The sequence below is a fragment of the Quercus lobata genome, chromosome 11 (assembly GCF_001633185.2).
Source record: "Quercus lobata isolate SW786 chromosome 11, ValleyOak3.0 Primary Assembly, whole genome shotgun sequence".
In the NCBI taxonomy this organism is placed as follows: domain Eukaryota; kingdom Viridiplantae; phylum Streptophyta; class Magnoliopsida; order Fagales; family Fagaceae; genus Quercus; species Quercus lobata.
The window spans coordinates 18,253,856-18,277,316 of record NC_044914.1 but is presented as its reverse complement, the minus strand read 5'-3'; the positions used below and the strand labels follow the sequence as shown (position 1 = coordinate 18,277,316).

The window sequence follows — 23,461 nt, the reverse complement described above, 5'->3', positions numbered from 1 at the left end:
GATACTTTTAAGTTAATTCAAAATAAAAACATTATATAATGTCTTTGAAAAATCAAGGCACGCATAAAACATTTTAAAATTTTCATGTATATGATCATATTGTTAATACTTCTAAGTTTTTTTTTTTTCATTTTAATTTTAAGTATTCAAATGATTTTTTTTTTTGGAATATCTTATATTTAGATTAATATTTTAACTTAATATATTAATGATTATTTATTAATTATTTATATTTATTTTTTACTTATTTGAAATATATATTTATAGTCAACTTAATTAATGAAGAAGTTTAGGTGTAACATTGATTGTACTAACTCTAATACTAGGCTTGAAAAAATAAATTGAAATCAAGCATGGAAAAAAAAAAAACAAAAATATATATATAACTTACATTTACATTATATTTTTTAAGTTAATCGTTTTTTTAATAAATTAAGTGATTTTTCCTTCTATTAATAAAAAAAAAATTGAATTAATTTTGTCTTCATATATATATTAATCTTGCCACCCTTGAATCAGAATCGTTGCTCCGCCACAAGTAAAAGGTATAAGCCAGCAAAAATAATGTTACTATCTGTATCAAACTCTAGTTAATATAGCATTCACGGATGAGAATTTTAGAGGAAAGTTTTTAAGTTGTGGTAAATAAAAATAAAATCTTGTGGGTTCTTTGAATGACATTATCTAGAAACGTTGGGTCATTTGACATCCCCCTAAAGGGAATTTTAAATTTTTTCATGTGGAATATTCTAGTAATCAAACGAGCATGGGGTATTTGCTTATTTTCAATAGTTAAGGAGGATATTGCATTCTATAGTTTAGAGGGAAATTGTGAAATACCCCATAGATTTAGGGGGGATGTGCTTTTTTTTCCCCAAAAAACAATTTTAAAAATATATATCTTTTCTAAAAAATGTAAATAAAAATGATGTAATCAAGTATGTTAAATTGTATCGAGTGATCAACAAGATACTAGTATTATGTATTGTATAGTATCACAGTACACTTAAAAGATATATATCGAGTGGAACCTATATCGAGTGGGTTTCAATTAGTTCAACTAATAAAGTCTCTTATTATCAAATAAGAAATCTAGGGTTCTATCCCCGCCTGTACCAAAAACCAATTAGTGTCTCGGTTTGATAATAAATGATATATATCGAAATAATAAAAAATATTAATCATATATCAAAAATCATATGGTGTGTTATAAAATACTAACTACTAACCTAAGGCTAAATGACCAAAATAGAATTTTGTGAGTGCCCAAGTGTGGCATGATTTTCTCTCCCAAATTCATTTTCAAGTCTTCTATGAACCTATAGATGATCCATATATAAAGAGCTTAATGGATTTTTGGGGACCATCTTCTAGTTGAGGTCCAAAACTACGGATGTCAATAACTCTCTACCATTATTTTTGTAAAAGCTATATGCAAGTGCTGGGTTGAGCTGTACTTCCTCATCTTCTAGTGTTTTTTCCTCATAGAATTTATCTCTGAAAATTAGTCACCATCAAAAGCTTCATTGGCATGATAATTGATTGGCTACGATGACCTGGCATACTGCTCTATCCAACCATACTATCTCAAATCTTTTTATCACATTTTTCTACCAATAACCTTGCTGATACATTTTATGATATCTTTTGAATTTCTGTCATTTTGCTGGTATTTCCAACTAAGTGTATTAGTTGTTGTTTCTCTCAGTGGTCCTTTAGTAACAGCCGCAGAATCAACTAACAAAAAGAACAACCTATTTTCAACTTTATGTTCAGGTAGATAGTCTTCCCATGTTCTCTTGTCCCCACCCACCTTCACTGTTGACAATTTCAAAATTGTCTTAAGCAAGAGGGAAATGAAAAATCCGCCACAATTTTTAATACACTACGTGCAAACTAAGAGATCAATGAGAATCCAAAGATATGGACAACAAATAAATCATTTCTGGTGGGCCATTTAGTACAAGGAGGAAAAGAAACAAAGTAATTGAAATTTCTCCTTTTTAGAATATATCATCGAAACCGAGTAGATACATGTCTGTATGAACTATGAGCCTAATTTGTTTAGTTATATTATAAAAGTAATAACAATAAGAGGATCGATCTCTTCTAAATTTTACCAAGTACATTTTTCCCTTTAATCGACTTATATAATTGAGGCTTGCCCACCTGATAATATCCACTGCTCTTCCTTAGTATGGATATGTACCCCACACCAAAACTCTGCACAATCCTGAAACATACTCCATCCGGCGAGTGATAATTGACAATGATGCCAGCTGAAATGTACGAGCAAAAAGGATCACCATATCTTGTTTTTTACCCAAAAGAGGAGAAGAACAACAGCAATGACAATGCCAACTGGCGCCCACTTCCGGATCAACGCCTGAAATTAGATCAATAGAATGGGATAAGAAAACACAACTAGAAGCCAAATCCCTCATCCTAATTTGTTTTCAAGAATTCAAAAGACATCAAAAGAGTATAACACAATTAAAACTTGAAACAGAATTTTGCATGGCTAAATAACCTCTTAAATCCCCCACCCCCGGGGGGGGGGGGGGGGGGGGGGGGGGGGGGACATAATAAATCAAATCAAGGAAATTGGAACTAGTTTTAAAATATTAAATATAATACTACACTGATTGTGCAGAAAAAATTGTTCATGAAGACAAAATTCCGGAAGTTAAGGGAAATCTCCAAATGTTACAATCCGAAATTGAGGAGATCTACAAAATATTTAATAATAATAAAAGCAACAAACACCAGATTTAGCCTAAAACAACCACTCAATTAAAAAGATTTTACAAAAATGGACCAAAGTTAATTGGAAAGAAGTTCAACACCATTAAATTTGTGGTTTTTTTTGTTCTATCCAAAAATCCACAAAATGAATAAGGTTGCATTTGAATATGATAGTTTAAAATCAAGGACTTTGAACAATTGCTAATATCAATTGCTTTATATAAATTTCACACCAGAAAATTATTTGAGCTTTGGAGATTTTGTTCCAACAAAACATTCATGATGTTATGAATTTTAAATAATAGTTTACATCTAATCATTTCAAATCCACCCATAAATTTCATCAATACCAAAAAAATAAATTCCCTCTCATACTTTTGAATGTCATTTAAACTAAAAATTCAAATTTCAATTCAAATCCCTCGTTTTAAATACATCTATTTAAATGAAGCATTTCGGAACTGCACTCCAAATTTTTCCACTTACAGGATTCCCAAACTTCCCTTTCTAACATTGATGCAGATGGTAAAGAGTATAAGTAAGAACAACATTTAATACCAAAATATTCAAGAATTGTTGCCTAGTTTCAAACTTTCAATGTTGAGCCTTCTTGGCACCTTTCATAGGCTACTTTATTTTTTTATATACAAGTAAAAATATCCTATTGAAATAAAGTGGCATAAAACCCAAGTATACAAGATGTATACAATAGGCACACCCAAAATCAAGCAAAATTACAATGAAAAATCAAATCTAATTAGTGTGATTATGAAATAGTAAATAATCCTAATGATGTCATCCATTCAAAAAAGGCTCTAAAGAACATCAGTTTGAAATCTAAGATGGTCCTTTGGCTCCCATTAAAATTTCTACTATTCCTTTTTCGTCATACATTGATACACACCTCATTAAGTAGTGAGGAATCGCCTTCCAAAATTTTCTATTCCAATGTCTACCAAATCGAAATTGCCTACAAGCTAATAAATCCAAAACACCTTTAAGCATCGCCTATTGAACCCCAAAAGACTGAAAAGTCCACAATTCTTTAGCAGTAGAGCAATGGAGGGGTAAATGATCAACTGTCTCCCCATTCCTTTTACACATGTAGCACCAACTTACCACAATGATATTCCTTTTTCTCATATTGTCTGTTGTTAAGATTCTCCCCAATGCGGCAATCCACAAAAAGAAAACAAATTTTTCTTGGAAATTTAGGCTTCCAGACGCGTTTCTAGGGGAAACTCATATTGCCATTAGATGCTATAAATCAATAGTATGATTTAACATCAAATCCTTTTTGTGCATATGGCTTCCAACAAAGCTTATCCTCTCCACTGCCTTGCACTGAAGTACAATAAATTAAATCCAAAAAAGAAAATAAGGCCTCCAACTCCTTGTCACGTATCTGTCTCATAAAATTCAAAGCCCATTGCACAAAGTTATTATGAAACAACATATGATCTGGTATTGAAGCTTCCCCATCACACCAGATATCGTACTAGCGGAGACCCATGAGTTTTATTTTCTGTTTTGGGTCCTTTCTTTATTTGGTTTAGAATTTCTTAACTAACTTTATTTGTTATCAGGAATCCTAGTCTTTCTAGGAAAACACTATTTATGAGTCCTAGTCCTTATTGGATTAGAATTGGAAATAGTCTATAAAGAATCTTTATGTACTCAATAAAGGACATATAGATGATTTTAATAAAATTCCAGCAACTTATTTTAAGTGTGTGGTCACATTCTCCTTCCTTAGTGTGATTGATTAGGAAAACTTAGGTGTTTTTGCCTAGGATTTATCTTACTTTGTTTCTCATTCAATTCACCATTTTAACACTAAACAACTATCAAACTTATTAGAACTATGGTTAAATGATTAAATTCACCATTTCCTAGCATCTTAAACTCTTGGGACAATCGATAATTTAAATTATATCAGAGCAAGAGATCCTGAGTTCGATCTCTGGCTTACTCTACCACCCATTTAACTAAGCTTTTAGGACATTCAGTAATTTAACAAAATTAATACAAGATTAAATCTTATTATACCTAAACTCTTAAACATTAAACCTCATCAAGAACCTTAATTTAATGTTGAACTCGTAAAGGTCCTATATCAAAATTGGTGTCAAAACTCATTAAGGCTTATTTTGTGTGTCAAACATGTAAGTTCCTTACTAAATGGTCAATTAAAAAGAAGAAATCACCAAAATCGCCAATTTTTCATTTAAATGCTAAAATTACTTCACAAAAAAGTTCTCCATCCATGAAAACTTTCAGATTTCTTAAATCCCAAGGGATTTTTCCTTCTAAAATTAAACTTCCAGAGTATCTTCTCAGAATTAATAATTCTTAAGTAAAATGCAATCCCAAAATACACACAATATTTCACAAATGCGTTGCTACTACCCAACATTTCATAGTTTGGATAAAGTGATGACAGAAGGTCGATTGTTTGGATTTAGTGTGGGTACCTCCACAAGTGATCACTTACAAGTAACTCATCTTCTCTTTGCAGATGATACGTTGGTTATGTGCGATGCTGATATTGACCAAATGTTTTTGCGCCTAATTTTGTCATGGTTTGAGATTGTATCGAGATTGAAAATTAATTTGGATAAGTCTGAACTAGTTCCTATGGGAGTGGTTCCAAATTTTGAGATGCTAGTAGATGTGTTGGGTTGTAAGCAGAGCTCACTTCCTATGAAATATTTAGGTCTTCCATTGGGTGCAAAATGAAAAGATACAGCAGTTTGGAATCCCATCATTGAGAAGGTGGAAAGGAGGTTAGCAGGATGGAAAAGATTGTATCTATCCAAAAGGGGGAGACTTACTCTCATAAAAAGTACTTTATCCAATTTACCTACTTATCTCCTCTCCCTGTTTCCAATTCCGGCAGATATAGCATATCGTATAGAATAACTTCAACGAAATTTTCATTGAGGTCTAGGAGATGATTCTAAACGTCACTTGGTGAATTGGTCCAAGGTATGCTCTCCTATCCAGTCTGGGGGTCTAGCAATTCGAAATTTGAGAGACTTTAATGAAGCACTGTTGGGAAAATGATTGTGGAGATTTGGGTATGAGAGAGAAGTGTTGTGGAGAAGGGTTACAAAGGCTAAATATGGAGTTGAGGAGGGAGATTGGTGCTCTAATTCTGTTCCAGGCTCCTATGAGATGAGTTTATAGAAAAGTCTTAGTAGTGGTTGGTCTATTTTTTCTCGCTATATTCAGTTTCAGATTGGAGATGGGACGAGTGAAATTTTGGCATGATGTCTAGTGTGGGGATAATCCTTTGAGTACGTGTTTTCCAGATTTATTTAGAATCGGTAATGATAAGGAGGCTTATGTGGCTGATCTCATACAGTTTCCTAACGGGGTTCTTTTTTGGGACTTAGAATTCCTGCGAGAAATTCATGATAGGGAATCAGATTCTTTGTCTGTTTTTTGGAATGTTATATATGGAGTCTCATTGAGAGGGGTGAGGATAAGATGTGTTGGACACCTGCTAAGAGCAAGGGCATTGAGGTAAGCAGTTACTATCAAGCTTTGTTGGGTGTATGTACTCAATCCTTCCCCTGGAGAAGTATTTGGAAGCAAAAAGTTCCTTCCAGAGTTGCATTTTTTGTTTGGACTGCAGCTTTAGGAACTATCTTGACTATTGATAATTTACATAAGAAGAAGGTGTTGATACTAGATTGGTGTTATATGTGCAAAAGTAATGGAGAATCGATAGACCATCTTTTACTACATTGTCCTATTGTTTATGAGTTGTGGTCTATGGTGTTCACCTTGTTTGGTATCCACTAGGCAATGCCAAAGACTGTGGTTGAGCTCCTTGCTTGTTGGCAAGGAAATTTTGGTCATCATCGTAATTGTGTTATTTGGATGGATGTCCCTCATTGTTTGATGTGGTGCATTTGGCGGGAGAGAAACAACCAGTGTTTTAAAGATCCTGAAAGGACTATAACTGATTTAAAACTTTTCTTCTTTAAAACTCTATCAGACTAGATGTCTATCATAGGAAGTCATTATATTTTTTCGGTCTATGATTTGATGGATGCTTGTAATTTATGTATTTGATTATTTTGGTCCCCAGCTGTATACTTCTTGTATACTCGGGTGACTCATTATTAAGTGTTTGAATAAAATTTCCTTTACTTATCAAAAAAAAAAAATTTCATAGTTTATTTCAATTGGCAATGTTTCAACAGGTTCAACCTCAAGCGAGTGTAAATTAGTAACAAATTAGTTCTTAATGGAGACACTAGACTATGCTATTTTGGTGTTGATGACACACCACAAATACTTGCAAAGAATAAAACTCCATTATTTCAAAACTTCTGAAAACATTACTTACATGCCAAGCATGGTCCACAACTTCCAGAACGTGTTGATCTTACAAGAAAACACTAAGGGTATATTTGGTAACTGTTTTTTCCCCTTATTTTCTGTTTTCAAAAACAATTTTCTATTTTTGAGACTAAAAAACTTTTTTGGCAACCTAAAATAGACAGAAAACAAAAATTGTTTTCAAAACTCAATTTGTGAAGGAAATTGAAAACATGCAAAAGGCTATTTTCAATTTCTAGTTTTAAAAAGTCAATGAAAACACACATTTGATTTAATGAATCTGTCTCATTTAATGAGTTAGTATTAGAGTTCAAATCCTAGTAACAACATATTTTAGTATTTCTATTTTTTTCTTCAAAAAATTATTTTTTTTAATTTCAACTAACCAAATATGTTTTTTTATTTCAAAAATACAAGAAATTTTTTTTTTCTTTATATTCCCAAAAACAAGTTTTTGAAAATATAAAACAAAAACTGTTACCAAACATAACCTAAGTTTTTATCACAGAGAAGGTAAGGATTAATATGCATCAGAAGAACCTTTTTTTTCCTTCATTTAAACAAGCTTTGACAGAAACAACAAGACTAAGTCCAGGGTGAATCCTTACTAATCCCGTGAAAAGCAGAGACAGTGGAAAACTAAGTGCAAAAAAAAAAGCATTAAAGAAACATAAATGGTAGCACAAGTACTAGTACTACTATGTTGTCACAATAAAACTACCAATAAAAGATGAAAGATTAGAACATGGTATTTGTGTAGCAGCAAATGGGAAAAATGAGCAATAAAGAAAAGACTGACCTGTCGATTTAGATCTCTTGCCTTATCAGCATATATGCGAGATTCAGAAGTCAAACGACTGGACATCTCACTCACATCTGCATAATGAGAAAAAGAAAAACATACAATCAGTATATGCAATATAATTAGTACATTAAATGATAACTCTTTTTTTTTTCTCACTAACATCTGCATAATTAGAAAAAGAAAAACATACAATCAGGGTATGCATTATAATTAATACTTCAAATGATAACTGATTTTTTTGGCTAGGTAAAAGAGGGGTGCTGATGGGAACCCCAGTGCCCAGCACCACAAGAGGTGCTGGAACCACTGGGGAATCCCTCAAACCCCATCAAATGATAACTGAAAATCATATTAGAAAAACATCAAGTATTAGCATCAGCCAGTGGCAAAGACAAAAAGTTTTATAGGAGCCAAACATATCAATAATATATATATATATATATATATTTTGATAAGTAATAAACTTCATTGAAAATCAATAATAGGGAAAAATAAAACAAGGCACACAGGCAGTGTGCTAAAAGCCAACATATCAATAATTTTTAAATCCACAAAATAACACAAACACATTATCCATGCCTTTCTATATCCCTCTTTAAATAGAAAATGAAAAATAGTTTGTTTTTGGAAAAGAAAAGGAGCTTTTACTAAAGAGATTTACTCATATATTTTTGGAAACATATACTTTTAATGCTCCAAAAGTTAATGAGTTATATATGACTACAAAAGTGAATATTAAAAGAAACAATGAGACATTAATACTTTAAATGAGTGCTTGTATAATTTTCTTTTTATATGAAGGGGAGGATCAAGTAAAATTTACACATATTCTAAAACTTTTATTAGTAAAATAGATGGGAGGGAGAAATTTGAAAAGCCAGGGGTCATGGGCCCCCCTCCCTCCACCCTTGGACAGTCACATATATTCTTTTATGCCATAATATTTTGTCCAAATTCATACTCTTTGTTACCTTGAAAATCATACTAATGGCTTTCTTCTTAAATTAAGTTTTAACAGGAATGGTAAGATATTCCATCCAACGCTAAACAAACCAAGAGATAATATTGCTCATGGTTGTAAGCCAACACTTCCTTTTTTTGTTTTTTTTTTTAATAGGTAAGAAAACTTGTATTAAGAGAAGACTACTTCATTTTGTTCAAACAAGAGAAAAGAAACAGAAAACAAAACAAAAACTATGTACAAGAAGAAAGGGAATTTAAAAACAATGGAATGGATTCACTAGAAGCAAAACCCATGCATGAGACTAATCAAACAAGGTCCCTGCAAATAAAGCTAAAAGCTGATCCCCGTTAAGCTCCATGTCCTCAAAAATATGACTATTGTGCTCCCCCCAAATAATCCACATCACACAATGTGGTACCAAATTCCAAATATTCGAACGCTGCTTCCCCAACCAGTTTTTCCATCCTGCTAATAAATTAATAACCTTCTTGGGTAAAACCCAAGCAACACTAAACAGTCTAAGAGCAAGACTCCATAAACAAGAAACTTCACCACAGTGCAACAAAAGGTGAACAACACTCTCCCCACTACACCGGACTAGACAACACCAATCCACAATTGGAATGCCCCTTCTTAAATAATCACCTGTAAAAATCTTCCCCCATGCAGCTGGCCAAACAAAGGACACTTGACGTGGGGCCTTCACACCCCAAATGCTTTTCAAAGGACAAGAAAAGTAGTAGAGTTAGAACCGCTCAAAGCACCAAAAAAGGATTGTGAGTCAAAATCCCCCTTTGACTTCAACCCCAACCTCATCCTATCCCCATCCTCATTTGGAGGATTCTGTGACTCCAAAGCATGAAAGGAAACTACGTTGGAACTGTATATTCCAACTCTGCCCTTCCTCACCATATGACTCACCAACATATCAACCACAAAAGCCTCCCAATAAGTAGCAATCTCAAATAAAATCGGGAAAGTTATTTTCAACAACTGCTCCCCACACCAACAATCATGCCAAAACCGAAACCTACTCCCCAACCCAACTTCAAAATAAATGAACCTTACTGAAACTCTCCCACCCCATCCATATAACTTGCCATAAACCACACCAATGTGAAACTCTTTGCAACATGGAGTACCAGCCACCCCATTCCTCCCCAAATTTCAAGGCTATCACACACATAAACGTATCTCCTCAACCCTAAACCACCACAACCACTTACCTAGAAGGGTTTTATTAAAGGTATTAATTTTCCTGATACCCAACTCACCATCAGCCATATGATAACACACCTTATCCCACCCTACCAAATAAATTTTTTGCTCATCCGCTAAACCTCACCAAAGAAAATTTCTCTGTAATTTCTCAATCCTATTAGCCACTCTAGTAGAAATGGTGAACAAAGACAAATAAGTAGGAATGCTCGAAAGCGTACTCTTAGGGTCCATTTGGTTGGAAAGGTGGAAAAGTGAGAGGATGGAAAATTGTGAGAGGATAGAAAAGATTTTATTTTCTCTCCTTTTTGTTTGGTTGTGAGTGGAAAAATGGAGGGATGGAAAAAATGAGTTTGAATAAATTTACTCATATACCCTTGTTAAAGAATGATTCCAAATTATTAAAAAAAAAAAAGTGACAAATAACCACACAAAAAAGAGCAATCACCCAAATTTTTTTATAAAAATAAAAAACATGTTCCAAAAAAAATCACATCTAGTAAAAATAAAAATAAACTATCACGCCCAAGCCCTAAAAAATCAAAAGAAAAAAAATTAGAAAAAAAGAAAAGAAAAAAAAGAGGCAATGTTAATGCCCAAGAAAAAAAAAGGGGGGGGTGGGGGCAACATTGCTGCCCAGGAAAGAGAGAAGAAAGAAAAAAAAGAATGCAACTTAAATTTAAGGTATTTGTGTAAAGTTCATCTTTCAGCACTTTTTCTTCCTCATTTTCCTCCCAAATTGGGAGGATAAAAAAAGATGGGCCTAGAGGGAAAATTTTCCCCCCTATTTTCTATCTCTCTTATTTTTTCTCCTCAACCAAACAGTGAAAAATGTCATTTTCCACCCTATTTTCCTCTCCCTATTTTCCATCCTCTCTGTTTTCATCCCAATCAAACATACCCTTAAGGAGGGTCAGGCAACCCCCTTAGAAAGATACATTTTCTTCCATCTTGCCAACCGTCTTTCCAATTTCTCCAAAATCGGATTCCAAACAAAAGATGACTTATAGGAAGCTCCCAATGGCATACCAAGGTATGACATAGGCAAACTCCCAACCTTGCAGCCCAACATATCAGCTAGTGTCTAGATTATCCGCATCACTAATCTGAACCATCCCACTTTTACTAACATTAATCCTTAGCCTTGTAACCATTGTGAACCAAGTCAGCAACATCCTAATATGAAGAATGTGCTAACACTTGTATCACAAAAAAGTATAGTATCATCTGCAAATAATAGATGAGATACACATAACTCATGTACCTTGAAAACCCTAATAATACCACCCCCCCTCCATCCGTCTAAGAATTCTAGTAAACACTTCCATCATTAAGAGAGATAACATACAAGAAAAAGGATCCCCTTGTCTTAAGCCTCTCGTATTATGTAAAAAACCGGCTGGAGAACCATTAACTAATACTGAAAACTGGACGGAAGATATACATGTATGTATCCATTGCCACCATCTAGCTCCAAAACCCATCCTCTCCAACAAGTAAAGCAACGCCTCCCAATTTACATGATCATAGGCTTTTTCTATGTCCAGTTTACCAATTACACCCAGAATCTTACTCTGAATCCGACTGTCAACACACTCATTTGCAATCAAAACTGAATCCAAAATCTGATGACCCCCCCCCCCCCACCAAACAAAAGCATTTCGAAATTTAGAAATGAGGCCATCCAACACCCCTCTCAAACAATATGCCCTTGGCCAAGATCTTATAGACACTACCCACCAAACTTATTGATCTAAAATCAATTATATTATAGGCTTTATGTTTCTTCGGAATAAGAGAAATAAATGAAGCATTCAAGGACTTCTCAAATTACCATATTCGTAAAACTCCTCAAAGAGAGCTAAAATATCACTCTCCACGACCCTCCAGCAATGATGAAAAAATGCCATCGTGAACCCATCTAGTCTCGAAGCTTTATCCCCCTCCATATCATGCATAACTTGTAGAATTTCCTCCTCAAATCTCTATTCAAGCAACCCATTCTCCACTACCCCAATATTATCAAAATTCAAGTCATCCACCACTAGTCTCCATGTCTCTGTCTCCATATACAACTTTTGATAAAATCCCACCACCTGGTCAATTACCTCTGACTCCTCTTCATATACCACACCATCCGCCTCTAAATTACCCAAATGGTTATTCCTTCTATGAGAATTTTCCATCCAATGGAAAAACTTCTTGTTATCTCCCTCCTTAAGCCACAAAACTCTAGATTTCTGCCTCAACGATATTTCCTCCAATGAAGCCAACTGCTTCACTTCTGATGTCACTCCATCCCTTTCCATCTTCTCTGCTAGTGTGAGCCCATTAACCCCATCCTTCTCATATAGCCTCACCAACTCCTCCAACAACCACTTCTTATTCACCCCTACAGTTCCAATTTCTCTTATATTCCACCAACGAATGTCTTCCTTCAAAGCTTTCAACTTCTTAGCTAGCACAAAACTAGGCATGCCCTGGAAAGAATATCGACTCCAAGAATAAGATGATTTCATTACCAAAGATATACAATACAGCACAAAACCCAGAACAAGCAGCTAAGCTGCTAACAAGGAAATGAAAAAATCAACACTGGTCAAGACAGCATACTACCAGACCAGAAACTACCCAACCCAACTACAAAAATATACCTACAGTCAACACACAGAACAAACCAGCCCAAATCAACCAGAACTTCAAGTTAATTTTCAAGTCAGTACAAAGCTTCTTAACTCTAGCAGAACATTTCTCAGGAATGAAAGCACCAGTTCTCCAACTAACCTCATTAAGGATAGTTCCAACCAACTCTTCCTTTGAGACCAGAGGGCCTTGATGCCTTAATTGGCTAGTTATTATGAGCCAGGATTTCTCTTCTCATATTTGTTTAGATTATGTTCAAGGTGACAAATATAAATTGTCAAGTGCAACATTTGCTCTTCCATGTTGATATAAGTAAAAATTAAGACTCAAAATGCTAGCAGTTCCTTCCTTTTCAACCCCAAACCACAACCCTTCTCTCATACATTTTAAAACTATTCAAAAGATTTTCTCAATCTTTTGACAGCAACTAACTCTTCCAAACCAACCTTAAAACCCCCAATCTGTTGCTGCCAGGAAATTTCCAGCAACCAGTTCCTCTAAAAACATAACCCACCACTTATTATTATGTACAACATCCATAATCTGAATGATACAAAGCTTCAAGAAAAATAAATACAAAAAGCTTCCCTACATCACTGGTTGTGTCACCTTGGCATCTTTTAGGGAGATTGAGAATACTTATCAGGAGAACAAATCAAATAACCCGGGAAAGGCCAGCTGGAGAATTGAAATAAAGTCAGGTCCAAGAACTCATCAAGGAAAGAAGAAAAGTGGCAGTGAAATGTTTTAAGATTCAAAAGCAAATTGTGAATGGGGTTTAATAAAACAATTTTTTGCTTTATGATGAAAGCTTGCCAAATCATAGCCACATGCAATGCAATACAAATTGTTTTTCACTTAATTTGGCACAACCTGCAAATTTAACAAAGTGTTTATTAAATGCAGCAGTCCATGTTGGGGAAAAAAGAAGTCAACCAACAACCTAGTAATGAACAAGACCTCGCTTCAACATTAATCATATAAACAGGAAGTTTCATAGTAAGAGAGAGAGAGAGAGAAGAAGAAGAAAGCAAGGGAACTTACGGTCCAACTTTTCACCAACACCAAGAACTTCCTGCACATTCCGGGTCATTATTTGCTGAACTTCATAGAGTTCATCATTCAACTTTGCAATATTCCGTTGAGAGCGGGTGTCCAAATACAATTTCTTAATTTTCTGTATATATGTATCTAATAACCCCCCCCCCCCACCACCCCCAAAAAAAAAAAAAAAAAAAAAAAAAAAATTAGAAATGAAGGAAGAGATATCTAGCAACAAACACATACAAATTCATGAAGAACTATTTTAACTTAGAAAAATAGTACTGAGGAAAGGAAACATGGTTAGTTTCCACTGAAGTAATACCAAATTTAATGAATGCGTAAGGTCTAGCTGCAGTTTCAATTTGATCCCCATTGACTCTCTCAAACTCATTCTTGAGCTCTTCCAAGTACTGAAAAGCTAATTTTTTTGGATAAGAACGATCACACATAGTCAGATAACAAACACGGCCTTCAATGATGTAGCTGAATACTTGTGTCAAGGCGTCCAAGTTACAAATGGTATAGAAGGCAAGAAGGTATAATCTCATGAAACTCAAATGTTTAGAAAACTAAATGCCATGGGTTTTTCATAGATTAAAAGGCAACATGTTCTTAATAGAAAATATCGTCATGCTGTGGCAGTTTTGACCTGCCAAGGAAACTGTACAACCGCTGAGCCCAACCCACTACCAAACAATACTTTTCAACAAGCCAACAATCCACCACTCTTTTAGATATAGCCCACCACACCCCAAACAAACATAGAATCATGTCCAAAGTTCTTTGTTTGCATTAAAATGGAGGAGCAAATCATTAGAGGTTTCCCCCCTCTTCTTACACCTGCAGCACCAATCTATCACTATTATATGATTGTCAGGATTAGGATTTTCCCTAATGCTACTGAGCAACAAAAGTCACTCTCATAGGAGCCTTGGTCTTCCAAATACTCTTCCACGGGAATACGGAGCCTTCACTAGAGCTCTCAAAACTTCATAGAAATTTGTAGCCTTTGGAAGGAATCCAGCACAGTTTGTCTTCTCCACCCCACCCTTTATGGGATTTTACCATTTCCTTTCACACCCCTATAACTGTGCTCTGGCATCTACAAGGTCATAACCATTGCAAACCTTTTTTTCAACCAAAAAAAAAGCCAGACTCTAACAAGTGGAGACATTACAGTACCAACTTAGTACCAAGATATTCTATTCTTGGTAAAGAACATCCTTATATTTGACTGGCATGCAATTTCAAAGCAAATAGAAAAGACACTTAAGACAGATAATTAAGTTGAAATCAGAATGAAAAAAGAGTTTAGAAAAATAAACAAGAAAATGGACAAAGTAAGGGATGGTGGTTCCATCCATATGACACAACTTGTAAATTTTTAACAATATAATAAGTGACAACAAAAATCAGGATACTGGAATATATAGGGACCAGTTTCTATCGACATTCTTGAGGATTCGTTATGGCCCTTTGACAAATTTTTGAATATGGATTTAGCCTGCTGCTTGTAGAATTCATCTTGTGGATCCCGACCTGCATCCAGCCCTTCTGCTAATGGTAGGCCATCAGTAACACGAGCTATCATGGTTAACTTCACCATATCTATAGCCTCTCCAAACTAAGTCCAAATCAGTGACCCTCTGCCAGACAGGAAGTACGAGAATTTAGCATGGAAGATAAGAACTTTAAAGTCAAATAGTAACATGGGTTAGCCAATCAAATACTGAGAACATAAACCACTTCAAGATGCGTAAACGCTCACCAAATGAATGTCCAACTAGTAAAATTGCTTCTCTCCCTTTCCTAGAAAATAAGGACTAAATCATAAACGTTTTTAAAATAAAAACATAAACAAGGAATAATTCCCTAATAACACCATCTAAAACTTACATGGATTCACACATATAAAAAATTTATAAAAAAAATTCTACAAAATTTACCTAAGAAAGTATACAGCTAATTATTGTCTAATTATTCAAGTTAAAAAGGCAAACATATTTCTTCCATCAGTTTGACTAAGAAGAGAGAACTTGAGGCAAAGAGATGGAGCAAGTAATAGGTGAATATCCAAAGGTTATGTCAAGGATTGAATGGAAACATGCACAGTTAACCACATTCATAGCCAATCTCATAAGACCTTCAAAATTCAAAGTTAATGTACAATATGACGCACACAGACACACACACACAGATATGTGGCGGTTGATTGGTTGGATACCCCTTAGTTTCTTAATTCTGTATACCGCAAAGTGAACCAATATTCTCAGTTTTGGATTATTTATTTGTCAACCACCATCAGAGAATAAAATAAAACACAAAACTGTAAGCTCTCAAGCAGTGGGAGGAGCCAAGGGCTCTGACTGCATGCCTGTTGAAGAATGAGCCGACAACTCATAGGCAATGGCTTGGTTAAGGGAACCCACCAGAGCACTGAATTAGAATGGGAGGTTCACCACCACATGATTGCATTTCTTTGGTTGATTAGACTTTGTCTACACCCCCTACTACTACTTCATGAAGATAAAGATCATCACAAGGAAGGTTTGGATATTGGATTGGTATTATATGTGCAAGTAATGGTGAATTGGTTGACCATCTCTTTCTTCATTGTCCAGTTGCTATGGATTTGTGGTCTACGGTTTTGGGTTTATTTGGAGTAAGCTGGGTTATGCCATAGTCAATTGTGGGGCTCCTAGCTTGTTGGCAATGTTGGCTTGGACATCATCGAAATAGTCATATATGGTTAATTGTTCCCCATTGTTTAATGTGGTGTCTTTGAAGGGAAAGAAATAGTAGGTTTTTTGAAGATAATGAGAGATCCATACCAGACCTCAAGTTATTTTTCTTTAAAACTTTATTAGATTGGTTTTCTACTTTACAAAACCAATCATTCTCTTCTTTTTTTTATTTTCTTGATTCTTGTAATTTTTGTACTTGATTTGTTGACCCCTGTACATTCCCTGTATTCTAGGGTGTCCCTTTTTTGATATCAATAAAACTTATTACTTATCAAAAAGATCATCACAAGAACAAAGAATATAAATCAATCTTATCGGTCTCTAACTTTTTCAATCTTAAACAACCACTATTTCATCCCACAACTCCATAAATATCTGCCACCCCTTCCCCCCAAAAAAGAGTTAGTTCCACAAAGCATCTCACTGTAATTTAAGATAGTACGAGAACTAAAATGTAACTTATGGGGCACTTAAGGGTTACTTACAGACCAGTTTAATTTCCATGAAGATCCTATTCAATATCCCAAGGTTGATGGTACCTTATGCATTACTAAGAATTGGCAATAATAAGGCATTTCAAAATGGTATAGAAAGTAGTTCTACACTCACTCAAATATTCTATGTAAACAAAGACAAGAAGAATTTGAAAAGAGAGAGAGGTGAGCACTAGAAAATAAAAAGTCGTATCTAGTGCACAAAACTCCCACTTTTGTAGGTTTTGCAAGATTTAATTGGTACACAACCTTATCTCTTTCTTTAAAAGACTGATTTCAGACTCAAACCCTCAACATGTGCTTTGGGTGAAAGGCACTTGCCATTGCACCAAGGCCTAACCTCAAGGTGAGCACTAAAGAATGAATAATAACATTAAATTTTAAGTTAATACCAAGGATTATAGCAAATAAATATATCCTTGGATCAGTCACAAATTATCTTGTCCATGTAAGGATCAATGAAAAGAGCATAGAAAGAGAATTATATTAATTTTATTTTGATCTTCTTTAAGGTAGGTTTCTGACTGTCAACCCCACAATTCAGACCTCTTACACTCTAGGAAATGATCTTTATATTCATGGACTCAATTGTATTCCCTCTCCTTTCTATTACTATTCCTCTCTAATCCTTTGGCATCATAGTCCAACCTATTTTTTTTTATAGTTAATAAAAATTTTATTGATAAGAAAAGTACAATGTGTTTACAATAGTAAACCCACTGCACTTGAAACGGATACAAACAAATCAAAGGGAAGAGCTAACAGAAATAAGGAAATTAAACATGGAAATACAATGCGTAAAACCCCAAATACGAGACCACTCAAACAAAATCCCAGCTAGCAAAAACTTCAAAAGATCTACAGGTCTCTCAATATCTTCAAACGTTCAAGAATTGCGTTCCCTCCAAATTAAAACCCCATATATATTATATTTTGGAGAAAATCTTGTGTTAGGTTAATTTGATTAACCCTAACACCGATTCTATTATACTCAAATCATAGTATGCAAATTACGCATGAACCCCCACAAGGGTTAAAAATTGCAAATTTAAATAAGATCTGGACTATATATTTCACTACTCCCCTCAAGTTAAGGTGAAGATATGGCACACGCACAGCTTGCTTAGAATGGTATAAAAAATCTACTTGAGAGTCCTATGCTATTCAGGTAAAGGCCCGTCATACACAATTGAGTTTTAAGACTGTATACTGTTCTAGAATGAATCAATAAAAACCTACCAAAAAGAGCAAAAATAATGTTTAGGAGGTATTTATCAATTGATATAGTTATGGTCAGGGTTCATGTTCATTTCATAATGAGTTGGTGTGGCAATGTGCAGACTGGGTTATTCCATTTTCATTCATAGAGCATGATTCAGGTGGGCCTTTCTCTTCGTGATTTGTGTTCAATTCTATCAACCTCAGCCTTGTCCCAAATGCTAATTTTGTGATTATAATGTTTATTTTGTATTGCTTCTGGTTTTGTTTTGTTTCTAATTACCTTATGTATTAATTTTTTATAGGGCGGGACTTGGGTTCAGATGGATAATATAGGAAATTTGGCAAAATATAAGGGGCATCATGAGGAATTAGATAAAAAATTTCAAGTATCAGTAATCCATTCCCCTCCTTTCCCTCCTACTTAAACTCTCAAATAAGGTATGGACTTCCATTTCAATCTTTATATACTCTCAAATGTGATTATGGAAGGAATATTCTTTAAAAATTCTATTTGTTCCATTCCCCCCCCCCCCCCCTCCCCCCTTTTGATGAGGACAAGGAAGAGCTCAAGGAAAAAGAAGATTAAATATACAAAGATTCAAGAATTGTGGTCTAGTTTTGATGTTGGACCTTCTTTGCACCTTTGATAGGTCATTTTAGTTATTAGTAGAGTCTTTTAGGTTGAGAAGCTTCTGGATCAGTTTTAATTAAGTTCTATTAGAATAAGGGCAATTTGGTAATTTCTAGAAATCTGGAAAGGGCTGTCCTTGGCCATACGAAAGGCCCATGAGTCTTATTTTTATGTTTACGTATTATTAAGTCTTTTATTTAATTATTATTAGTATTTCTATTCATTCTAGGAATAGGTTATTTAGAGTCCAAGTCCTACTAGGAAAATGATAACTATAGCCTCTATATAAAGGCTCTTTTGTAGTCATGTTATTTCAGAATATTTTGATTAATAAAATTCAGCAGCTTATTTTAAGCTTTGTTTGTGTGATGCAAACTTCTCCAAGATGTGATGCCAAGGAACCCTAGGTGTGATGCTTAGGAAGACCTAGGTGTGATTGCCTAGTGTTTTATTTATGTTATTTTATGTTTATCCCCTATTTCAGCAACAGCCGTCAACATTCATACTTTTCTAACCTAAACTCTTAAACAATAATCCTTATTCAAGAATTCATCAAGAAACCTAGTATAGTGCTGAACTTCTTAACGGTCCTGCATCACCTTTCCCCCTCCCAAACGAAGTGGAAGCTTTTTATTTTGCCACTAACAGTCTTTTTTTAACACAAATGTAAAGAGGAAACAAGAATAGACAAGTATACACATGGACATTAAACATAAAAATAATAATTTTACATTTTGCTGCATTTCAAACTCGCTCTGCATGGATTATTCCATTTTCATGTTTTCATGGAAACTTTACATCCATTAAGTTACCTTGCTCCCTATCCTTTCTACTCTGCTTCATTTAGAGTTATAATAGCCCAAGCCCACTTGCAGGCTCAAACCTGTGAAACTTACATCCTACCCTTGTACATGTTGTAATAGCATTATTTGACCTAGGAATTTGTGCCTATATATGTAGGCCTCTCTCTATACAGTTGAATGTGTAATGAAGGATCTTAGCCCTCTCATTTACATTTTTAAACTTGAAATTACTTCCTCCTTGATTGGATATTATCTAAAACAGCTAAGTATTGGATATTATCTAGCACAACTAAGTATGCCTTAGATCTACTTTTTCATGCATGTCTCTCTAATAGAAAGATTGCTGATACTCCTATAAAGACTAACGCATGCCTCACTACTCATGATGGTAAACCACTCCAAGATGTCACATTGTGCCAACAACTGGTTGGAACCTTGTGTATCATATTGTCACTTGAGCTGATATCTCTCCTATGTTGTTCATCAAGTCCGTCAATATATGGAGTTCCTCACTCCACACACTTTGCAACTGTTCTCTGTATTCTCATCTATGTCAAGCGTAAATTGTTTCACAGCCTCCATTTCTCCCCTTGGTCCTCTTTGGTACTTCAAGCTTACACCTATGCTGACTAGGTATGAGACCCTATCAATTGCCATTCCACCATGGGGCTCTGTTTCCTCCTTGTTGAATCTCTTATCTATTGGTGTAGAAAGAAATAAATGATTGTTGCCCATTCTAACACTGGGACTGAGTATCAAGCCTTAGCTGTTACTACCTCTAAACTTTTTTAGTTTCACTAGCTACTATAGGATATAGGTCTCTCTCTCTCTCTCTTCAGCCATTATAGTGCATTGTAGTAGCAGAATTGTCATCAGATCGTCCATAACAATGTCTTTCATGAGCGAACAATACATATTGAGATCAACTTTCAGTTTGTTCACATCATCTACTTCAGGGCACTCAACAGCTTTGTTCAATCTCCCCCTAGAATGAGCTTGTTATCCGCCAGGCCGATTTCATCATCCTGTCAGTAAAACTCACCTTGAGTTTGAGGGGGGGTTGTTCGAGTTATATTAACTCGAGCCCACTTATGGGCCCAAGCCTGTTGTACTTGTTGTACTACCCTTATATTTATTGAAGTAGCATTATAAGACTTAAAAGATTTGTGTCTATATACATACAGGCCTCTCTCTCTCTCTCTCTCTCTCTCTCTCTCTCTCTAGAATTGAATGTGTGCTCAATATAAACAATTTTACAATTTTCATATAGTAAAAATGAACACAGATGACCCTTTCCAAAATGCATATGGTAACACCGAATTGTTTCATTTTGCAATCAATTTTTTCTACAGAATTAAGAAAAGCGTGGACCAACACTGATAACCCATAATGGAGAATAACAAAAAGCAGCATGAATGACCTTTTTAATCTGATGAAAACATATACATAAGCAAACAAACAAAAAAAAAGGGAATTTGACATAAATTGCATAGTAAGATGTATGTGCAAAAAACAATATTGAAAACCAGATTTCGTTAATAAAATATGAAAACCCACTTCCTCATCATCATCATCATCCAATGCCTTAATATTTTTCAATAACATACATCGTTTCATCCATAGCAATTTGGAAAACTAATCAGACACTCAAGAAAAATATTAAATAAAAATCGAAAAAAAATGTATAGATATTTTGATAAATAGCATGAGATGGAATGGAATCAAAATTTATAAAACAATTAATTTTGAGAGGAATTATAAAATTAATTAATAGCGAGAAAGAGAAAAACATGTATGTTGAGGAAAACCTGGTGACCTTGACCGCGACGCGTTTCAAAATCAAAATTTCGCTTTCTTTTCTTTTCTTTTCTTATTTCGTCAATTTGAATTTTGGTAGAAACCACACCCAGTAGAGAGAGAAAAAAAGAGGGTTCAATTTGAATTTATATATAGCTTTCGACTTTTTCACTTTTAACTGCAAACTCTCTTTTAATTGGCCACGTATGGAATCGTACACGCAAAAAAGAATGGACAGCTGGTGATTAATGTCACCCTAGTCGGCAAGTTGCCACTAGTGGAGATGGGGATCCGCCACTTGCCCGCAGCCTGTGTGCGCAAATTGTAACAAAAGTTATTCATTACTGTGTTCACTCATGTGTGTTTCTTTTTTCTTTTCTTTTCTTTTTTTCTTTTTTTTGGTAAAATGTGGCATTTTATTACTTTTCATAAAATGAATTATATTGATATCTTCAAGAGTTTTATAGTTTTTTTTTAATAGAGTTTCAATATATGGTTGATAAGTGTAGGTGAGAATTAAGTCTTAAATCTCTTATTCAACTATCAAAGACTTTATCAATTAAATTATCTGGAACCTATAAGAGTTTTATAGCTCAATGAAGATGCTTGCACCAAAACCATAACTAAGGGTTCGTCACAGGCACAAAGAGGTAGTACAACCAACCAACCAACTTGTATATTCCATGACATGTCTCCCTCAGGGATGGCAATTTTTTTTGCCCCACCCCTCCTCGCTTTGCCTCGAGCAGGTTTTCCCTGCCCCACAAAGGTGGTGGGGCAAAAATGAAACAAGATTTTAGCATCGCACCACGGGGTGGGGCAGGGTTGGGTTTAGACTTTTTAGATCCACCCCACCCTGCCCCTCCTCGTCCCCGCCCCGCCCCGCAACCACCCCATGTTGCTAAGAGTTATAATTGTAAATTTTTTACACCTTAAAACCCTACTATTTAAACAAACATATTAATATTAACTCATTTTATTCCACCCAATTTGATTCTCTGCCTTTATTTTTTTATATGTTATACTATGAGTTTTTTTTTTTTTTTTTTTATTGTCTTGTTAAACACTTGAATATATTATTTAATTTTTTCTAAAAATTGATTTGATTTGAAGGGATAAATTTAGTTGTAATTTCAATTACATTTTTATTAAAGAAATAGGTTTCATTAAAAAAAATTGTACTAGTTGTAGGGCTAATTAACAAAAATTAGAGTTTTACGAAGTGGGGCGGGACTTCACAAGACCCTAAAGGGCAGGGATGGGGTGAGAAATTTTTCCTCGTCATGCGGGACAGGGTGAGAATATGGTAAGACAAAATCATGCGGGAAGACCCATCCTTCAACCACGCCCCGCCCCGCCCCATTGCCATCCCTTGTCTCCCTATGTGATTATCTCCACAATAGCAAGTGGTTACACTTATTTGTTATTCCAAGGAAGATAGAAAGTAATTACTCTTTATTAAAAAAAATTGGAAAATTTACTTTGATACAAATTAAACACTAAATTTTAATAATCCAATTAAAAACAAGACTTTAAAACCCTTTAAATTTATAAACTCAATGAGTCTATTAACTAAATGTAATAGAAATTCAAATAAATTGTGACTTAAACCAAGCACCCAAAAAAAAAATCCTTCTATAAGGGTAGGTTTTGGCTCTTAAACCCAAATGATGAATGAATTAAGGCTCAAAGAGACCCACATAATTAATTTGTAGAGAGTTGACTTAAATGCTAGGTCTCAATGAATCAGGAAATGCACACAATAGATCAGAGATATTAAAACAACAAAGAAAGACAAGTTTAAAGAAAGGAAATATTTCCTCGACAAAGTCCGAGGATAATAATTCTTGAATTTAGTTCTTTTGGATTTGGATACAATTTTAGCTCTTGTTGCTACAGTGTGTTCTCTACAGATTTTTCCGATCCCTTCTCCTTGGAGAGTCTCTTACGTTATATAGCTCCTTTTAGATGATCTTGGCCCTCCATTTGTTGATCGTTT

At 34.6% G+C, this 23,461-nt stretch overlaps 2 protein-coding genes across 3 annotated transcripts; both read right to left on the bottom strand.

The window, feature by feature from the left end:
- Nucleotides 1-1,970: 1,970 nt before the first annotated feature.
- On the bottom strand, nucleotides 1,971-21,774 carry LOC115968872 (25.3 kDa vesicle transport protein-like). 2 transcript variants are annotated; one of them, XM_031088402.1, is made up of 7 exons: nucleotides 21,474-21,774; nucleotides 15,541-15,581; nucleotides 15,194-15,418; nucleotides 14,095-14,255; nucleotides 13,773-13,919; nucleotides 7,898-7,974; nucleotides 1,971-2,386 (listed from the first exon to the last, which is right to left on the bottom strand). In XM_031088402.1, the coding sequence occupies exons 3-7, from the start codon at nucleotides 15,376-15,378 to the stop codon at nucleotides 2,303-2,305; spliced, it is 654 nt and encodes a 217-aa protein (XP_030944262.1). In that variant the 5' UTR covers nucleotides 15,379-15,418; nucleotides 15,541-15,581; nucleotides 21,474-21,774; the 3' UTR covers nucleotides 1,971-2,302. The 2 variants fall into 2 exon arrangements, with proteins under 2 accessions (XP_030944262.1, XP_030944261.1); XM_031088401.1 differs by lacking the exon at nucleotides 15,541-15,581 and having other exon boundaries at nucleotides 21,474-21,773.
- Nucleotides 11,801-13,430, bottom strand: LOC115968873. The gene has a single exon (XM_031088403.1). It carries the CDS (start codon nucleotides 12,602-12,604, stop codon nucleotides 12,071-12,073), a length of 534 nt encoding a protein of 177 aa, XP_030944263.1. The 5' UTR covers nucleotides 12,605-13,430; the 3' UTR covers nucleotides 11,801-12,070.
- Nucleotides 21,775-23,461: the final 1,687 nt, after the last annotated feature.